A 21,919-nucleotide genomic window follows, 5' to 3' on the forward strand; every position below is an offset into this window, starting at 1 on the left:
AAATGATCCCAATGCCAATCAGTGTAATGTAGCAAAGAGTTTAACAACTGCTGGAATGGAATGTGAACGCTGAGTGAGTGAGTCCGAATGAGTCGGAGATGCAACGTCATCTTTGATTTCTTCCAGTAACTGTGATATTGCTGCTTCATCTGTAACACATAATTATTATAATATTGTGTTCGCTCAACTGAAAAAAGTGCGATCCTTGTGGCAAAAACCCATTCAGCTCGTCTCCTTGGCCTGCGTCGCCGTCTGGCTCGGATCACTGCTGCCACTTCACCAGGAGGCATATGAGAGGAAACCCGAGTTGTGGTTTACACCTGCTTTTAAGAGGCGGAGATTTTTTACCGGTGTGCTTTCACAGACAGTTTCTGTACATACCGCGGAATGTTTAATGAGGCACACTTTATGCGTCCCCTCCCATCTCTTTATGGGAAACTCAGTTTGTACGTACCTCGCCATGAAGTGGGCACAAAAGCGGTAGTACACAAGGCCCTGGGAGTTTTTGGAAGATCGTATTCAGTGATGGGTTAATCCACCGGTATGCCGGAACAACAAAAACTTTATGCATGATGTCAATGTTGGACTAAAAATAGCTCCGATCACTTAAGCAATTATGAGCCCACACTTGGACCTCAGCACATACACCACGGAAACTTGTCCTCTTTAATAATATAAGACCTTACGTAAGACACTGTGTCTACGCCACATAAAGAAGTTAATAATTTAGTAATGTTATATAACTGTTTTGCATATTTTTAAATCCTTCAGTAGCTTACAAAAACATGTTGGTGAAGAAGTTGCAGTGTCAGTGGAAGGTTCGTTCATTACCTGCGTGTGGGTGGACACAGCCTAAAGAATTTGAATTTCCCTGATCACATGATACGCCTAGATGGTTATGATACAGCTTCCTCCAAATAAAGCTGTGAGGTCCCGCTCAAGCTGCCCACAAAAGCGAGATAGTACATATTTCTATTCCCCAACACTATGAGGAAAGTATTCCGCAATTGTTTTCACACAGCCCCGACTTGTGTAACACTCATTGGAAAGCTGCCCACCATTCAACCTTCTGCTCCCCTGGCCATGCAGATGAGTCACTCGTTCACTGTAGGTCAGGGATGAGCTCTGATGAAGATTGCCAAAAAAATGCAATCCTCACTACCAGAGGGCTGCATTGAGACCATGTACTTTAGCTAGTAGAATGCTCCCTCTATTGATTGTAGCAACTTATATAATTTTTAACAAGTTTACTTGACCATTTAAAAAAAAAAAGTTTTAATGCTTGTATTTATTTAGTAAGCCTACAACAAGCACAAAACCATAACATTTACGAGTGATGTACTGGTATTTCAGCGCAGCGGTGTTTCAAAAGTCATCAATCAATGGTGGTTCAAAGTTTATCGCCAATACTGGGTACAACAATTAATATTCATGCTTGAAGGGAATTTCTCTTCTCGCCAGTAATTCCATGGCATATTTCAAACAAGCATACATTTATCTCAAAAGCCAAAGACCCTCACCCACAGGTGGATCAGTATAAAGTTGTGTCTCAATGAGATACTCCTGCTGCTGTGCAACGTTAATGAAGAACGTCATTTGTGGCTGCATGCATGGGGTAGAAAAGGGATCTTGAACTGCTGCATCAGTGTTGTCAGCTCTGTACTTGTATGTATCTTTCGTGCATCTCTTCACAGCCAAGAAAGTGTACCAAACTTTCAAGTTAAATTCCTTGAACAGGTCTTCCTGACGATGAAATGCCCTTATGTGCATAGTTGTCATATGCAAGGTAATATTTGATAGGAAGGCCTTGGCTGAGAAAACCTGTACCCTGCGTTTGGTACGGTGAACATTTGTACCATATTGAATGCTTTCCTCCGTGAACACAGAGATATCAGTGTGCAGCGGAGAAGAACCTCTTTCCAAGCCCTTCCTGCAGCTCATCCATCTGATCTCAGTATGACTCTGTAAGTCCCCATGAGCCGTGCTGACTTCATCCTAAAAGGCTATAACCTTGAGAGATCTGCCCCATCAATGAGATCGGTAACCTTGATCACTAAATCCATGACATGGTTGAAGTTTAATATTTTGGCGCACGGGGCCTCCTGTAATTCAAAATGGAATAAATCAAAGCCTCTGATACAGAACTAAAATGTCTTTTATAGTTCACTGTAACAAATTGCTGTAAATTTACGGTGCATTTCTAACGGTATCTTACAGTATGTCATAATAACAGTAACAGTTAAATTTCCATCCCTTGCTTGTAAATTAACGGCCAATGTCATGAATAAACAGTTAAACCTGTCAATTTACAATAATAGCAGACTACCGTAATTCAACTGCATGTTACATGTATTTTATGAAGTGGTGGAAATACACATACAAGTGCAGTGACTCACAATCCATCTACATCTTTTGTAGGTTAATGTATGGAAGCCAATGTCAGCCACTGGAAAAACAGGTCCTGTAAGTCATCATAACGAGATAGTATCTCATGAGATACGATGATGACTTTGACTTACAGGACATTACTATACATGCAGCTGTCACTTTTATCCAAAACGCCCATGGTTTGACATCATTTTATGTGGAGTAATTGGGGGTTAGGTGTCTTGCTCAGTGACACTTCAACTTGGCACAGGGAGCAGCCAGGATTCAAACCGCCAACCATGTGCTGCACAGCACACCCTCCCTATCCCATGTGCCGCATTCGCTGTCATTTCACTAGGCAGAATGTAAAGATTATAAATATTTGTATTATTCAAAGTGTTCATTACCTAAAAGTCATTTGAGTGTTAATCGTGACCGACTGCTCCTGAACGTGACGTCAGACAGACTTCTCAGTTCATCCAGAACACCTGTGCAGTTCAACATCGGAGTTGAGTTTCTCATTGCCTCGTCTCTCCAAGTAAAGTTGGTAAGTGTTTGCCTGGCATGATTAACATTCTCCTTCCTTACATCTTGTTGTCTTCCTCAACTTTGTAATTTTAATATTTTACCAATGACAGTGTTTCTAAATATTTTATTTTGGTTTGTTTTACAGAGGGACTAAGGATGCCAGCCGTTTGCTGCGGTCAATTGAAAGTGTTCCATAGCGTATTGTTGCAGTTAGTTTACCTTGTTCCTAATGATTTTATGATTCATTTTTTTATTATTGTATACATACGGCATATTTTATGTTTTGTTACAAATGCCTAACATTTTTGTCTTAAAGGCATCTAATAAACTCCAACCACTATGACCGAAATTAGTTTGGTTGTCTTTCTTAAATTTGTGGGGAATTAAATGCAAAAGTATACGGTTATAATTAAACGGTAACATTCTGGTATTTATAACACAATTGTATGGTAACAAACTGTAATCCAATATACAACCCTAGCACCATAAATTACGGTAGAGCACTGTAAATAAAACAGTGAGTTACTAGTGTCGACTGCCAGTAAATAGCAGTTAATTCCCAGTAAAATTCGTTCAAGTTTACAGTAACATACAGTAATCCCTTCTACAGTAACAGTGTAAAAACTGTTTACGGTATTATACCGTAAAATAACGGTAAATTCCTGGTATCCTTGCTGCCAGTAAAATACCGTTAATTTACGGTGACATTTTTTAGAGTGTTGGGAAACAGTAACTACCCACCTGATGTATCCATAAGGCAGTCAAAGATATTTACATTTTGGAGGAGCCCAACGAGTCTAATAGTTTGCACCATCGCTAACAACCACTGAAAGCTTGTCAATTAGTGCCAGGGTGAATGTCTTTCTCACTGTATTTTTAATATTGTAAAGGTTTCACTGTATTTTTTTTGTTTTATTTTGTTGCAACTGAGCCTTTTATATGGGCATATTGTGCTATTATATTAAATGTTATTTATGAAATTATAATGACCTCCAAAAATAAACACACACAATGTAAGGAGAAACCGGAATGTATGAAACAGTTGCAGAATGTAAACAATGTTGTCATGCGCACTGCAACAAAGTAAAATATCTTGAAAAACGATATAAGTGGACAACAGGTCCGTTATTGTAGAAAAGTGGGTGATTGTATGTCGATGCAGTGAGTGTTAAGTTGCAACACATAACACACGGGGTCGGGAGAGCGGGGGCGCCGGGAACCGCAAGGTTGACGGTTTGAGCCCCGGCTGCTCCATGTCCCATGTCGAAGTGTCCCTGATCAAGACACCTAACCCCTAATTGCTCCCCGGGCAAAAATTTAAACCAGCTAAATGACCAGTAATCTAGAAAAATTAAAAAACACACCCGGAATCCAGCGTTTAATTCACTGCTCTGAATCGCCTTTCTCGCCTGTCGGTAGTGCGATTATTATCTTTTTTCTGTCTTTGAATGTGCAGCAGAGTTATGCTGCTTAGTCGCAGCATTCCGTTTGGCTTTGTGCATTTATAAATGCACACTAACAAACACAAATAGTTGGTTGCCGGTTTGCACTTGTTGAAGAGATCCAAGGGTTCCCCTCTCAATGCAATGTGGCAGTATGTGAAACCTGTGAGTGAAATGTTGTAACCAGCACAAGCCTCCTTGCTGCCGAACAATACTTATGAATGTTGAAAACAGTCGTGCAAACTATCAGTTTCCAAACTGAAACTGGCTTTTCACAGCTCTTTTCACTCATCCAACGCCAAAGGAGATCGTGGCAGGTTCGACCTATGGGGGGGTCTCAGAATGACGAAGATGCAGTCGGTTCCATTTATACAGTCTTTATTTTATGCTCAACAGCAGCACACGACCGCCCCCCCCCCCCCTTTCAGGAGCGGGAGAGGAAATCAGCCACAGCCATCTGCGCCCCCGGCCTATGGACCACCTTGAAATTAAAAGGCTGTGATCCGACCACTGGACCGGATCTGGCGCACCTTTCCGGGTCAGGTCGGTCAAGGGGCTGGTGAGGTCCGGGAAGCCGGGGATGAACCGCCTGTAATACCCCGCCAGCCCCAAGAACCACCTCACCTCTTTTTTTGTCAGCTGGCAGGCTGCAATAGCTGCCGTCTTGTCCACCTGAGGGCGCACCTGCCCGCCCCCCAAGTGGTACCCTAAATACCGTACCTCCACCCATCCAACTGCACACTTCCCTGGGTTGGCGGTGAGCCCCGCCCGTTCCAGCGCCTCCAGCACTGCGCCCACCTGCCGCACAAGCTCCCCCCAGGTGGTGCTGTGGATAATGACAACGTCCAGGTAGGCGGCGTCATATGCAGCGTGCGTACGCAGCACCCGATCCATGAAGCGCTGAAACATGGCCGGGACCCCAAATAACCCAAAGTGTGGTAAATTGGTACAAACCGTACGGGGTTGAGAATGCCCTTTTCTCCTTGGACTCTGGCGACAGAGGAATCTGCCAGTAGCCCTTGGTTAAATCCAGTATTCGTGAAGAAACGTGCAGTGCCTAGCCGGTCCAGGAGTTCGTCGAGTCGGGGCATTGGGTAGGCATCGAACCGTGACACGTCATTCACCCTGCGATAGTCCATGCAGAACCGTACAGATCCATCCTTCTGGATGGGGCTGCACCAGGCACTGTTGGACTCTTCTCTTACCCCCAACTCCAACATACTCGCCAATTCCCTCCGAACCACTTCTTTCTTGTGTTCGGGCAACCTGTAGGGTCGTGACCTAACCGTCACGCCCAGGGGCGTCTCGATACTGTGTACTATGAGGTCGGTCCGGCCTGGCAAGGGAGAGAACACATTAGCAAACTGCTCCTGCAACCTGGCAACATCCGCCCTCTGGCTCCCTCTCGAGGGAGGGCCCCAGCTCCTCCCTTTCCGATACCGTAGAGACCAGAGAGACAGACTCCACCCCCCTGCAGGCTTTCAGGAGGTTCAGGTGGTATATCTGTGTACCCCCGCCCCTGTCAGACCGCACCACCTCGTAGTCGACGTCCCCCACCTGCCGTGTGACCTCAAAGGGCCCTTGCCACTTGGCTAGGAGTTTAGAGTTGGAAGAAGGAAGTAATACAAGTACCTTTTCTCCCGATGTGAATCGTCGCAGCCTGGCCCCTCTGTCGTACAGTCGTTGTTGTCGCTCCTGGGCCTGCAGCAAATTCTCTCGTGACATCCGGCCCAGTGTGTTTTGCTCGCAGGTCCAGGACGTACTGGATCTCATTCTTGCAGGGGTTTGGACCTTCCTCCCAGTTTTCTTTAATTAGGTCCAGCACCCCTCGCGGCGTCCTGCCAAACAAAAGTTCAAAGGGAGAAAATCCTGTGGAGGCCTGGGGGACCTCCCGCACTGCAAACAACAGAGGGTCAAGCCAGTGGTCCCAATTGCGTTCATCTTCGCTAATAAATTACGGATCATGGACGTCAGAGTCTTATTCATACGCTCCACCAGCCCATCCGTCTGCGGGTGATACACGCTAGTACGAATGGACTTAATGCCCAATAACCCGTAAAGTTCTCTCAGTGTGCGCGATATGAACAAGGTGCCCTGGTCAGTCAGAATCTCTTTAGGTATTCCAACTCGGGAGATGACCTGAAACAGAGCCTGCACGACGCTCTTTGCAGAGATATTGCGCAACGGCTCTGCCTCTGGATATCGCGTTGCGTAATCCATGAGGACTAACACAAAGCGATATCCGCGTGCGCTCCGGTGAAACGGCCCGATGAGATCCATGCCGATTCGCTCGAACGGGACCTCCACGAACGGCAGAGGACACAATGGCGCCCTCGGAATGGCCGGAGCGTTCACTAACTGACATTCCGGGCAGAATAATAATTTTATGCCTGGCCAATAAAATCGGGTCATTATCCGGTCTAGCGTTTTTTCGTATCCCATGTGACCAGCCATCGGGTTATAGTGAGCCGCCTGGAAAATCATTTCCCGGCGGCTTTTTGGCACCAGCAACTGTTTTCCTGCCCCGTCCGAGTGTCACGACTCACTTTATACAGTCTGTCCCTAATCAATGAAAAGTGCGGAAATGACTGCGCTGCGTCAGGGCGCACCAGATGACCATCAATACGTATCACTTGGTCATAGACTGACCGTAGGGTATCGCCACGAGACTGTTCGAGTGGAAAATCTTCCATGGATCATAACTCGGGAGCCGGCGGAGTCTCTACGGGAGGCTCCGCGGGTTCCCCCTCCCCGTCTGCAGTGTCGGACGACCCCGCGGCACCGCTGAGCACAGCACACATCTCGCATAACTCTGTCGGTCGTGAACGCACCCCCGCAGCCCCGCCCCATTAGCTTATCAAACCCCGGCCAATCTGTACCCAAAATGACGGGCTGCGTCAGGCGGGATCTAACCGCGACCTTCATTCTATGCTTTTTCCCCGCATATCTAATTTCCACCGATACCACAGGATACTCGTGAACATCCCCATGCACACACCGTATTCTCACCCGGTCTGCCTCCACCAATGCGTACTGCGTACAACCCGAATCCACCATCGCCTGGCGTGTACCTCCCTGGATTCTTACCGGAATGCGGTACGTCGCTCCCGCCTCCAGAAACGCCTGGACGTCGTCCTCCGCCGCCATCCGGTGGAGCGTGAGACCGGTGAGCCCTGCGGGCCTATGCATCGCTGGCGCGGACGCGGGGCGTGCGGCCAGCTGTTCCAGCGCTTGGGCCTGCCTCCCCACCTGGGCCTGGAGCGCCCCCAGGAACTGTCGGCTGACCTCTGCCTGCTCCCTCTGGAAGGCCGCCAGCTCTCCGATCATCTGGCCGAGCACCACAAGCGGGTGGGCCGGCATTCCCAGCTGGTGTCCGTCATCCGCCCTGTCCTCCCCCAAGCCACGTTAGCCGCCACTGTGGCAGGTTCGACCTATGGGGGGGTCTCGGAATGACGAAGATGCAGTCGGTTCCATTTATACAGTCTTTATTTTATGCTCAACAGCAGCACACAACCGGCTCCAGCCTCCTCGCCTCAGCACCCCTGCTGTTGCCGGATCTCCCCTTCTTAAGGACAAACACACACAACAATTAATCCCACCTGAGGCCAATTATGCCTCCTCCTGGCACTGTTCCCCGAACCACTCCCTTCTCCGTCCCCTCTGCAGCTGAGCAAAACCACGCCCGCCACCACAGAGATACACTTGGGATCTTGCATGACTTGTTTGTTGACTTGTGTGTCCAATCAAGTTTCAAAGTTCTCTCAGATTAGCAATATACAGGTAACCCGATTTGTTTATTTACCTCCCAAGTTCAATGCCTGTGTGTCGTGCCTGAGATACGGCTCTCCTGTGGTGTATTTTTTAGTTGCTGTTTTTTAGTAACCTGCCTTGAAGGAACACGATCATGCTGCAGCACAGCTGCACCAAAATACAGAATGTCTCAAGTTTTTTAAAACTAATGAAATATAAACTTGGTAAACTATCAACAAACAAACACCAAAATAAAGGTAGAGGGTTAGGGAGGAGGAAGTTTAAGAAAAGCCTTGCGCAGTTGATGAGAGAGAACAACAAAGCCTTTACTATGGATTTTTCAACAAATCAATCATGGTGCAGGATGGTGAATAACAACAAAAAGCAGAGGAAGGCCCTTGCAGTGTGGGCGAGATGCTCCCTTGCCATTTGGTCCTTGGTGGGTTTTCAAATAAAGGACCCATGTTCTTTCCTTGCATGCCCCTGGTTAATTCCGAGAAAGGTGGAGTCATTGTTTATATATATATTCCATATTGAGGTGCACCAGTGATACCAAAAAATGGGCTCTCTGGTACACAAGTACACAAGTTGTACTGATGCAGAGATGCAAACAACTTGCTTTTTGTTTTTGTCACCCAACATAAGTCCTTGTTGCCGGTCAAACGGACAACTACTACATAGATGTACATGTTTACATATAAATGTACATGTTTTTGTATAAAACGGGCTGAACAATCAATCAATTGCAATTTAAAAATGAAATTTTTTAAAATTGCAAAGTCTGTTGTCAAAGGAACAATGTTTATCTTCTTCAATACTCTATTGGCCAAAGGAAGGGAAACCCTTTTGCCCTGTGGGCTTCACATGCCCAGACGCTGCCTTGCGCTTCGTATGGGAGTAGGAGTAGATGAAGAGAAACAACTTTTAAAATGCCACACAACGCTTTGAAGCTCTCAGAACCACTGTGCAAATTCTGCAGGAATGATTACCAACAATGATTTGAATTTTCTAGATATTTTAAATAGAGTAGTAGATCAATTAATCGGTGTGCAATTTATGTTTGTGCAATTTATTACAATACTGCTCAGAACATTTGTGATTCATATTTGGTTTTCATGAATTAATATTCTACTGTGATTGATGGTTCTGGCAACCAATTTCTGACTGTTCAATATCTAAATCAAGATTTCATTTGACCATATCAGCAGGCCTGTTCCACATGAAGGAGCAGTTCATATGTTGACTGTATCCAATGTTGTGTTGGTCAAACTATAGATTAATTTGTTGCCTTAAAGAGAATAATGCAGAATGAACTTTGGCAATGAACTTTGCAAACCTTAAAACAAAATTGCATTCTGAATTGAATGTGTCATTGACAGGAAAATACTTTTTTAACAGGAGGCAAACTTAAATGCATGCCATTAAACAAGTAAATGAATGAGAAGGGACACCAATAGTAGCGGTATAATTACTAAGACATGTGGAAAGATCATTACAGGTAGAGCTGAAATTCCTGGCGGTCCCCTAATTGAGGTCTAAAACGCGATACTTTAGCCTGTAAAGCCGATTCCTGTTGATCCAGTGATTCCACATTGTCCTGAGGTCTAGATGAGGAAGCTGCAACTGCAGCGGTTCGGTCTGCGCTGTACAAAATGAGATATCAAATGAGATCAGATATTTGGGGGTACTTTCACTTGAACAGTGATAACTTTGTTAAGATCGATGGGTGGAGACGGCTGAAGAAGCATGTATGGATGATAGCTCCGCTTGTTCCCCTCTGCCATCATCTTTGTTCACACAATGTTAAAAGGTCACATGAAAAATGCATGAATGTGGCTGGAGGATCTCACCACTCGTGCATGTGGAAGTGACTGTGGACACACTGTCAGTGACAAGGAAGGATCGGAGTAGGCTAACAAAGTCAGCTAGTCAGCTTCCAAGGAAACACCTGATTCGCTTTTAAATGGTTGACTGGAAAGCTATTGTTTTTTTATTGAATTGAATCATGAACGTGTCTTCTTAAAATAATTCATTTGTATTCATTGGTATTATTTATATATTTTTCTACCATATGCATTGACATACTATTATGTTCTCTGATCCTGTCACCAGCGGTCGCGTGAAACCATTGCTTGGCCGATTCAGTGAGCTTGAAGCCCTGCTGTCCAGCATGAACATTAAGCCAGGCAGCATTGATGCTGTCCTGTTGGATGCTGGCTGCTCCTCCATGCAGATGGACCAGGCGCAGAGAGGCTTCGCCCTCAGCAAGGACGGGCCCCTGGACATGAGAATGGATGGAGACAGGTACAAAATTTCTTGTTGTGTCTGGCTGATGAATCAAAATTGTATTAACTCTTAATTGCATTAACGAGACTTGATTAAACACGTATTTTTTCTAATCCATAGCACTAGATAATTATTGGTTGAATTGCTCCAGTGTTTATTGTAGCACTGATTAGGAAATGCGGCTACTTAAAAAAGTGAAGCCAATATGAGCTACCAGTCACAAAGTCTAATAGACTTATTTTAATGTTTTGAGGGGAATAATAAGTGAATTACATTCTCAATAAACAATCATTGTTATTTGTAAAACATTGAAACAGCCATGTTTTCCTGACAAGCAACCTCTTGTATGTGTAATTACAGCTGTTCTTCCTTAGATGCAAAGGCAGGATATTTGTTATATTTTTTTAATTATTTAAAGCATGATCTGTTTTGTGTCAATTATGTCAATTACATTTTTTACAAGTATGTAGATAAATGAGGATCTACTGGTATACCATAAATACTAAAATACTATAAACCAAGTTATTGCTGTCAGTTTTTGCAATTTAAAATGAACAGTTATCAGTCAAGCTTTCCTCAGAAGTTACAATATTAACAATACATTAATTAAAAAAGTACCTTCAAAATTTAATCCGAATACTACCATTATTAAAAAAAAACATTGAATCATATTAACATGTAGGTCCATATTATCAAGGTCTGGTGTGTAACACTATAAAAGATTGACAATGTAATATAAAACCCTGTTGCAGACATGCAGAGTCATGCATATCCTTCTAAAGTCTGTGTGTGAAGAGAGATCAATGGATAGATGGATGGATAGATACATCAGTGTGTGTGTCGAAATCTAAATGTGTGTATATGTGTGTATATATATGTATATTTATATATGTGTGTGTATATATATATATATATGTGTATATGTGTATATGTATATATATATATATATAAATATTTTGTATATATCTATATAAATATCTATAACTAACTAAGATAACTCATTATAAGCTATTGCAAAAGCTGCATCTCTTTTCATTCCCCCACAATCCTTCTATTCATAACTGTCAGCCATAAAGCTTTCAGCTGTATCTCACAGTTGTCAGAATTCGCCACTGTCAGCAAGGACGTGACGTCAAGCAGCTTAATTGGGCTTCTCTTTGTGCGTAGGTACCCCGACATGCCCTGTGCTGCTGACGTAGTGAATACGTTAGATCAACAGGCTCTTGCATCCATCCTCACTGCATATGGGGAAGAAAGACACGCCAGGAAAATAGCTTCAGCCATTGTGGAGGCACGCCGTGTCAACCCCATCACCCAGACACAGCAGCTGGCCAGCGTGGTGGCAGGTAGCTCGACACTCCCCTGATTAATTCCCCGCAGCATTCTGGAGGCTACGAGGGAAAATAAAACACGAGTGGAGTTATCAAGGCTGTCTCCCTGCAGGACGTATTTATTTGAAAATTACGTGGACCTTAGTCAGTGTCCTCTCCCCCGTCTCTGTTTTGGGTGCCTTTCTTCCTCATCCTCCTTTGAGGGAGCTGACAAAAAGACGGAGCTGGATGTGGCTGCAGCAGAATGTGGCTCATGCCTTGAAAGCAAACCGTGTTTCACACATACAAACGCATCTCTCTCTCTCTCTCTCTCTCCCCATCTTTTCTTCCACATTGCTTTTCATTTTTCCCCTCCATTCCGTCTCCCTTTTTTTGTGACACAAATGCAAACACCCTCACATGCTCACACGCGTGCATACAGCTGGGATTACATTGATGGTCTTGCCTCTGATTGTTTTGTTTTTTTCTTCCTTTTAGCCGTTTGCCTGTTAGATTTTAGCTGCTGAAAGAGGGAGATGTCTTTTCAGTAGTTGTTGCGCGGAGCAGCATGTGCGTCAGTGTCACCCTGGGAGAACAGGTGTGAGTAGGAGCAGCTGTTTGATCTTTCTTGAAGAGCAAAGCGAGTCACCACCAATGTTTATTTGAAACAATCCAAGAGGTTTTGATTTAGGAAAGTTCCACGGGGCCTCTAAGAACAATGGGGTCATTGATGCTGACAATAACAATTTAAAGTCACAGGAGAAAAAAAACACAGTGGGACGTTCTGGTGGCTTTGGTTTCCCTCTTTGGCTTTAACATCAAAAATGCTTAATTTTCAATGTGAAAATAAGTGCAGCAAAGATAAGTGCAGCAAAATGTGTGTGTTAATACATTTGCAATAACTGGGTAACCCTGTCACACTGCATTTAGTTGTCTAGAGAAGCGTGACTCTGGGAATGAGCTGGATTTTCAAGTTGTATTCACACCTGGAGCCAAATAATTCGTTTTTTTTAAAGAATTTAAGTAATTCTCCTCTGAATTAAAAATCTGTCATCAAATAGTTTCAAGTATAAGAATATGTGGGCGATAACTTTATCCGACCCATTAGTTTGTTTCTCTCTACAAAAGTCGTCCCTAAAATATTCAATATTAATCCGCTACCGGCTTTTGACCACACGTGTGAACTAAAAAAAAAACCCGTCCCCATTGAGACACACCAATGGCCAACAGCCTTGATGTCAATGGAAAAATCCGATAGCTATTAACTTCTGGTTTTACAGTCAAGGGGCCTAAAGGGCCTGGAATGGAAGGCAGAGCAGCTTCGCTGAATTCTACCCAACGTGTAACTGGAAAGGAAAGATTGTTTACTTTGCTGAATGCTGGCGACCGGAGTCAAGTGGGCTTCACTTGACTTTACAGCACCAAATGCATTCAACACAACAACCCAATAAATGGCATTATCCCCTTGTATTTAATTGTGTGTGTGTGTGTGTGTGTGTGTGTGTGTGCTTGAATAGCCTGTGGGTAGGACACGGATGCATTCATTTAGTGATTGAGACAAGCTGTTACATTAATTTCGACCTAGTGCAACAACATTAAATTGGGTGTGGTGATCTACTTGAATTAACTCAACATTAGCACATCACACGGCTTTCACTGCCTATTTAAAATGCATTTAGCAACCCAAACAGGTTTAGAAGAGTATTCCAGCTGTTAGTCTCCCCAGCAAGGCTCAGTTGGTTCAGAAACCAGACCAGATGTGTAGTCTCTGCAGTGTGTTTTGGATCCACCACAATGCGTCTCAGCAGTTTGACATACCTGTAGAACATTTAGGATGGGATGCCCTACAGGGCGATGAGCTCAGGCATCCTGGGCCTCAGAGGAAACGGGTCCCCTGTATCCTCCAGTCTTAAATGTTTCATGTATAACTGTTGTCATGTGAAGTTTCACAATATACCAATATATGGTCCATAAGGTAATATTGGCTGCATGCTTGTTTATTGTTTAGAGCATTCTTTTCTTTTCCTCTTTTTTTTCTCAAATGTTCTCAGGTATGTTAAGTGCAACAGTGTTTGTCGTCCGTCATGAGGCAGGAGTCAATGGTACAAATCCTTGATTTGACTAACGTTACGTTACTGCATGAATGACTAACAAGCTACTTGCTTGTCACCTGGCACTTAACTAGCTTAGCGGCTAGTTGTTGCTGACTAGCGGTAGCGTATTCCCAGGTAGATGTCATGTCACCATGTTTGCTCACGAGCTAGAGCTGCAGTGTTCTGAGCAAATACTCACACCAGCGTTCAGCACCACCCACTTGCTGAGGACATGTAACCGTGTCACACTGTGCAGCTTTCTGGTGTAACTAAGGACGTTTTTGGTGAACCCACTTCATTCTATTCAGTCGGGAGGTTTGGACTCAAATGAAAACATTCCAACTAGACTACATCATCGGAGCGTCGTCCCACCTCGTTTTTTCAGCATCCCCCTGTTCCGCTCCTTCTGTTGTTTTGAACAAACTCCTGCTTTTTGTTCGACCCGTGACACCAAAGCATCAAGTGACGTTGTCCAAATATGTCATTGTGGAATGTGTGTATGCTCTTGCCTTTTGTTGGTTTGCACTACAAACATCCAATGTACCAATTTATAATCCAACATAACACAAAGCTAAGAACTTAATTCTGTCTGCTGTCCTATGTAATAATGTACATTCAGAGTGCTGTTTCCCACGTTGCTACCTGATTGCTTCTTTATATGCACTTGTGTTCTCCACGGATGTGTCTGTAGGACCTTTGAAAGATGAATTAGAGAGAGGGCACATGGCTCGTTGAGGCCCAAACCGGAGCTGCTCCTTGTATTGATCGCAGTGTGAGTCACACCTTGGGCTGTTTAGTGCGGCAGGAGAGAAATGCCACATCCCTCCCTTTTCTATATATTGCAGTTTATCTTCTGGCCTATATAAGTGTCTAATGTGCATTTGTCTTCCGTGTGGGGGTTATGAGTTGTTTGAGGCGGAATCAACATGTTGTTTGTATCCACATACAGATCCGTGGGTCTTTGTATACTGGAATTGTATACAAATCTTGTATACAATTCCAGCAAGGGTTCTGGCGTTAACCTTCAAAATGAGCAGTGTTTTACAGAAAAGAATTCATAGCAGCAAACAATTTTCCTTGTGAAAACAGTGGAGCAATGTCTGCCTGAGCAGTGAAGGATGTTGCTTTTAATTTGTGCGCATGTTGTTATCCAAGCTTCTCCTCGCTTTGTTGATAAAGCCGGGCCGGCCAGCACAAGCTTTTAGTGCTTGTTCTTGCATGTGTGCGCGCCTCACTGGTAAGCTTACACTTTATATGGTGCATCTGTACTTTTGCCTCTGTTTGTACTGCAAACGCTGTTAACAATTTTAACAACGAGCCGTCATTTCGCCCATGCCATGTTGACAACCGTTAAGGAGCAATCGTAATGCTCCCAATCTCATATCTTTTACCTTTTAGTTTCCACATTGATTGACCTTTTTGTGCTTTAATCCTGGTGCATTCTGTACCATGCGAGTCATTCATTCACAAACACATGTTATTTGCACGTGCTTTATGAGGATCAGTCAACTAATTGCATGAGCTACGAATAGATCTGTATGAAAAGTTCTCTGCCTCCTAAAAGCAAGTATTTTAGTAGAGAACGGTTTTAATGAGGCAAAGGGAAAGAAAGTAAGAATTAGTGCACCTGTAGAACAGCAATAATTACAAAAAATAACATTTTAGTGTTTTAGAAACAGCAATCATGGATTGTTATTTTTTTCCTCTTGCGCTCAGCAAGAATTTAAATGGAAACATGGCAACAAGCTGAGAGATCATGAGAGGCATTTGGTTGCATTTACCTCCGTGCTGTGGAGACACATCGGCCCCATCGACACCATCTCCACCCTCCATCTGCTGCGCATGGCGCCTGTGATGGACCTGTTGCTCACACATTCCTGCTGCAGCTCTCTCCTCGTCTTACCTCAGCTTGTATGTATTTTCATTTAGCTTCGTTTTGTCCGGCATCCTGCTACGTCAATTTATCTCTTTTTGCATCTTACTTTCCTGATTCAATGACTAATCTTGAATTAATATAAGGCGGAAATTCTGATTATTATCAGTCAATTAGAAAATATCAAAGTAACTTGTACGATATTTGAGCGTGTTTTATTCTGCAGACAGATGGACCGATCTTGGGTATATTCTGTGTTAATTGGACGCGGCTAGCACCTGGCGGTTAGGACCATATATGAGCGGTTCGGTCTCACAAGAATGGAGGTATGGAGCGGTGATTATAACTGGTGTGACATTCTCCAGCCGTGTTCATGGATGGTTGTTTAAGTTTTACACCTCCCTCTTCCTTCAGATGATCTCTCGTGTATATTGCTAAACTCACTGTAGCGTCACTCGTTTTTTTTAGTTTTTTTTTAGATGGATGTAGACTTTGTAGTCTTGACCTTCAGAGTTGAACCTCGTGAGCTTTTTCAATGATTGTTTTGTCCCTGTGCATTTCCTGCTCCATTCGGATTGGGTATTGTATGACATTGCCCTTCTGGTGTTTTAGAAAACTGACATCAACTATGCATGGTAAAGGTTAGGGAAAGATTGAGGTTATAAGAAGTACTGCACATGATCCGAAAAAACAAACATTAGTTGATATTCAGAAACTGGTTATGCACATGAAAGTCACAGATTGTAACAATCTATCCTCATTTATACAATACAATACAAATGTAGTGCCAAGGGACACTGGGCTGTTCTTTATTTTGGAGGATGCGTTTTCAAGGGGCAGTCAGACTGGAGATGAGCTAGACGAATATAATCCCATGGTAGGACGTCATACTGATACCGACACACAAGTACACAAGTACAATTACAATTGATTAATTTAAGTCACAAATAATCATACAAAAGTAGAACAATTATTTCAGCAGGGCCAAAATGAATGATGCTTTTTTAATGAATGAATGATTTTAAGTAGGAAATATTTATAGCATCTCTTGCACATTTTCATTCTCATAAATGCGATATCTCAGGAACCGCTTGAGTATTTGCATTCAAGGTAGAACTGGTTTGAATTTACTAGTCAACTGTAAGATCACAAACCCATTTTTGCATCTTCACCCAAATAACTGATGCTAAAGTAATGACATTTTGGACAGACATGAAGGTAAACTGCAACATGACTGGTTGTGGCGGTAATTCTAGAGTCTCGTTTAGATTGAGCATCCGGTCATCACCCGCTCACTCTGCCCATCTCTTTGCCTCTAGGATCCTTTCCTGCAGCTGTTGTCCATGCACGTAAAGACCGGCTCCAAAGACCTGCACACGTGGCCACTAAGACTTTCCAAGCTCTGCGTATCTTTGTGAACGATGAGCTAAACGAACTCCATGCGGGGCTGCGCGCCGCCCGCTCGGCGCTGACCCCCGGAGGACGTCTCTGCGTGATCACCTTTCATTCGCTAGAAGACAGGCTGGTAAAACGTTTCCTCCAAGGGGAGGACTTGTCTAATCTAGATCACTTCAGCCCGAGGAAGCAAGGCAAGAGGGACCTGGTGGAAGGAAAAAGAGATGTTGGAAGCGTTGATTGGCTTCCTCTGCGTAGAAAAGTGATCATCCCAAAAAGGGACGATGTGAAAGACAATCCTCGAGGACGCTCGGCCAAACTGAGGGCGGTGCTCAGACGTTAATTATGTGGCGACAATTAAGACAGAAAATCTGTAACTTTTTTACAATTGTTACAATAACTCCAATTTGCTCGTCGTTACGCACAGATTTTCACTAACGTGTTCCAGCAAAGACAATTGGACTGGTGGGATTCCACTAAGGGTTGCCGCTCTTGACCCCGCATGGGTGGATGGTTGGTCGGGCCGCTTCACAGTGGGAGGTCAAACCTGTGTAAGAAAACGAACGGATTTCAACGCAAGGTGCCCGGTGTTTGCCGCACCCTGCGTCACAAACGTCTGCCTTAGTTATTAGCGACAAAGACTCCTTTTGCTTAGAAAGGGGGACTTTTGGTGGAAAAGGTGTAAATTGGTTACGGCTAAAATATACACAAACACACCGTGTATTAGTTCTAAAAAATGAGTAAGCTTTTTATGTACTTTCTTTCTATACGTGTTACTGCACCAGTCTGTCGTTCTCTCTTCTTGCCTTACCAAGACCCCTAAAGAGAGCCGGTCTGGTACCTGGTTGATACCAGAAAAACCCAAAACACATATAAATGTTGTCTTCTGGCGTCTAAATTCAAAAATGTATTGAAGTTTTATTTATTTCACTTCAAGTTCGACAGAGCATTGACGTTGTATGACACTGCGTTTGGGCGAAGAATTAAGAGTTATTGATGTGTGCTATTTTAATAAATTGGAACGGCTTGCTTTGCCAATATTTGATGGCCTATTAGGTGGTTATTGCATCTCAATAGTTCAAAATATCTAACAAAAACAAACCCCTGTTCGCATCTACGTCTCTATTTCCCCACGACTTCCTTTGACGAGTTGCACAAGTGAAACCTCTGTACCATATGAATCGGTAATGCCGCTAAACACTGAATGACGCAAGTGTCATAGTGGTGCTGCATGATTGATCTCACCTTCAACTGTAAGCAGATAAGGTGTTTTGATCTTTACTATTTGACTTTGGCTAATTTTAATGGCTCCATCAAGATCATAAACACCTTCTCTCTTCTGTCTCAGTTTAGTGCAGTCTAAATATATCCTTTGCGTTACCTTGGAAACTAAATGGCATAAGTAACATTTAACTGTGTTTAAAATGATTTTCTGTTTTAATCTAGTACGAAATGATGCCATATTGTGGGTGTGAACGTCTCTTCCTATTGGCATCAGTGGATGTGGAATATGTCGAGATATTTAATCCTTTGGAAACTTTTCTTCTTTAATTTGAGTCAAATCTCTCTTACCATTTTTGGTAAGTAATTATCCTGCAACTTAATCCCACACTGATGTGGTAAATTGTGTGTACAGCACTTTTTTTAGTCTTCCTACCACTCAAAGAGCTTCGGCGGTAATCAATCATGCATTCACACACGGATGACTAGTGCCAGCATACACAGTGCCACCTGAGGATCGAACCGCTGATCCCGATTGAAGGACGACCCTGCCACTATTACTCCTCAGATGGTCCCGTCTAATACAAAGAGACAAGGACAGTTTCACCACTGATTTGTCCGCGTGTCCCAGAAGGTGTAACAGGAACAGCGGTTGCTAATCCTGGAGGATTAAAGTCCCGCTCCCGTGTGCTCCTGTCGCTGCCCGGTTGTGTTTTGTTTTTTTCTTTAGGTTTGGTTAATCACGCGTGCATCCACGGTTACATAACTTATGTTACATTTCTCCTGTTTTGTGGCAGTAAATACCTTTTAATTTGCCACCATCCTATGTGTGACTGCAGGAGGCGTGACACCCGGGATGTATAATAATCGTTACAAGTTAATGTATGTGTTGAGTGTCTGTATCTGACAAGTTTCTGAGGCACCAGTTCAGCATCTACAAACGCACACACATACATTACCTACAGCAAGGAACTTCAAATGTCACTTCAGAGTTAATAATATGTCCTCATTACAGTAACATCTTGACACACCATCACACGTGAAGAGTCAGCGTCAGTTAAAGACTCTGTGAAATATCTGGTTCTGCTGCATAGAATTGAATCTTTTTTGAAGAAGGATGAAAGTTGTAAATGTACTAAATGGAAAAAAATTAAAAGAAGCATTATTACGGCAGTAAACCACTGTAAGCTATTTAAAGATGGAGTGGTGTAATGTTTTGTACTAACTAGCTAATGGCCACCGCTTGTCATGGACGCTTAACACTCACGTTCACCCTCAAGTTACACTGTTAATTAATTGAATATTTTAATTTTCTGCAACTTCATACTTGCACTCTACGCTACAATTCATAGACAACATTTCAGTGGCTTTTCCCTTGACAACTTTTATTTGACAGCCAACGTTAGTGCTTACTATCTAAAGATGGCAACTGTTGCCACAAAGGCTTTACTGAGCTTATATAAAACAGCCCTGATCCTACAAAGGGATTTATGTTACCATGGTTACAAAGTACATTTTAAAAGTACTTTTTCAACGTCAACATAAAAAATATATAGTATTTTGACATTTGGTACCAATATATAATATGTGCCTCAGATATTGAATGTTTTATTGTAATATATTGTCACGGTGTAAGTGTGCAATAAGGGGTCATATCTTCTTCATGTACTACACATTTTTGCTTAAATTTATGTCTAAAATTTTAAAACAACGGTTGTTTGTTTCTAAATGAAGGATAATATCAGTGATTATAAAATGTTATCTACTACTGCGAATTCTCAATTGCCATGGAAACAGCAACCTTGGTCAATAGTATATATATTGTAAGACGATGCTATTATTGTAGACTTGGAACAATCCCAAAATAGACTACTAGGTACACAGCTAATAGCTATTGTTGCTGAATCATATCTCTGAAATGGCATCAAGACCCAGTGAGCGTCATCAAAATGGCTACAAGCGAACATGCGAGGGATTGAAGCAGATGAAACAGATTAATCCTTCTTGTTTGCTGTCAGTACGTCAGTGTGATTCAGGATAAAGTAATTCAATAATAATTCAGTAATAGTTCAGCAATAATTATTATAATTATATTACTTTTAATTTAAATTTATAATAACTATGAATACAGTAAAACATATAAGAGAGTCAAAGTCCCACATAATTTTGCCTTTTAAATTTGATTCTTTTTTCTCACTATTTTATTTGCCTCATCTATGCTAATTGTCATCTTAACATAAAATCCAATATGTAATATAAGGGGCAGAGAAACAGGTACCTGGTACCAAATACTGTAGGTAATTTTCATAATAATTCATAAATAACAATTTGTGTTAGAAGTCAGTACTGTAATTAAGCACAAATATGAGCTACACGTAGTTCACTTCAGGTTTTCTATTTCATGTCGCTTTACAGTTTTACATCCTTAAATGTTCAAATTTTTTGTTCATAACACTTGACATGTTAAGACAAAAGTTTAAAAGTAGTACATTTTCTATTTTAGATGGATGTATACATCGGCTCTAACTGTGGTAATGATTTAACTACCCAACACGATATTAAGCAATTTACAGTGAAATGCTCATTAGACCTTATCCGATCATCATTAATGATCTATTAACATTGACAGTTTCAGAAGACCTTCAACCTTCATGGCACACATTTCAATGCAGGATATTGGACATTAACAATAGAGTTGAAATGCTATTGTTCCTTAATTTTGTGACATTTTGGTATTCAAGCATTCAACTGCATAATTCTTTTCTTTTTTTCTTCATTTTGAACATGTGAAATCCATTTACTTCTTCACATGAGAGAGAACTGTACAAACAACCGGAATCCAAGCCGGATTTGAAAAGGATCGATTGACACAAGGTAAGAAACAGTCTAAATCAAAATTGAGTGTTTGGTGTTTGTTTTTGTTTTTTTGGCTTTTTTTGTTCTATGACTAACATTTCAGCTTCTCGACTGTGAAAATGTCTAGTTGGTATGTCGTTGCTTTGTCGTATGTAATGGTAAATGGTATATGGTATATGGTGTATATATATATATATATATATATATATATATATATATATATATATATATATATATATATATATATCTTGTATTTTACTGTTAATCAGAGTTAACGAAGGTAAATCAGGAAATATCTTTCAGATTGATTAACAAATAGAAACAAAAGCAAAACACCCAAATAAAATACTCTGAACCACATACAAAGCTCCTGTAGGTTCCTTCTGACAGCCATAGAGAGCCTCTCTGACTGCCTTCAAGCAAACACAAAAACACTGCAACAACAAACGCTTACACAGACTGTGTGCTATATTTGATTATAACATCAGGTTGTCATCAATTGAATTTCACTGTTTACTCTCATTCTGCTGGACACCTTGACGTGTGAGGTGGCGACATTAGGGGAGGAGGGAGGGTAACCGAGGACAACACCTTTTTGAGAATGTAAATGTATTCAGTCATTAGAAGTAATTAAAAAGGTCTTAAAATCTTGCACTCCTTGATTATATATTAGGACAAAGACCAATATTTTTTTAGGTATTTCTCGTAATCGTGGGGTTTAAGATGATGTGAGATGCATACCTGCAGAACATTTAAAGAGGGTTAGGAGTTAAGTGTGATCCTCTAAAATCATCTGCA

At 42.3% G+C, this 21,919-nt stretch overlaps 1 protein-coding gene across 1 annotated transcript in view; it reads left to right on the plus strand.

Annotated features, from left to right (window-relative positions):
* Positions 1-18,087, plus strand: part of mettl15 (methyltransferase 15, mitochondrial 12S rRNA N4-cytidine) — a 41,303-nt gene extending 23,216 nt beyond the window's left edge. The window contains 3 exon segments of the mRNA XM_040200160.2: positions 10,200-10,391; positions 11,541-11,719; positions 16,969-18,087. Coding sequence (XP_040056094.2) covers positions 10,200-10,391; positions 11,541-11,719; positions 16,969-17,387 — 790 coding nt within the window. The 3' untranslated portion in view covers positions 17,388-18,087.
* The last annotated feature ends 3,832 nt before the right edge of the window (positions 18,088-21,919 follow it).

The sequence above is a fragment of the Gasterosteus aculeatus genome, chromosome 12, assembly GCF_964276395.1.
Source record: "Gasterosteus aculeatus chromosome 12, fGasAcu3.hap1.1, whole genome shotgun sequence".
In the NCBI taxonomy this organism is placed as follows: Eukaryota; Metazoa; Chordata; class Actinopteri; order Perciformes; family Gasterosteidae; genus Gasterosteus; species Gasterosteus aculeatus.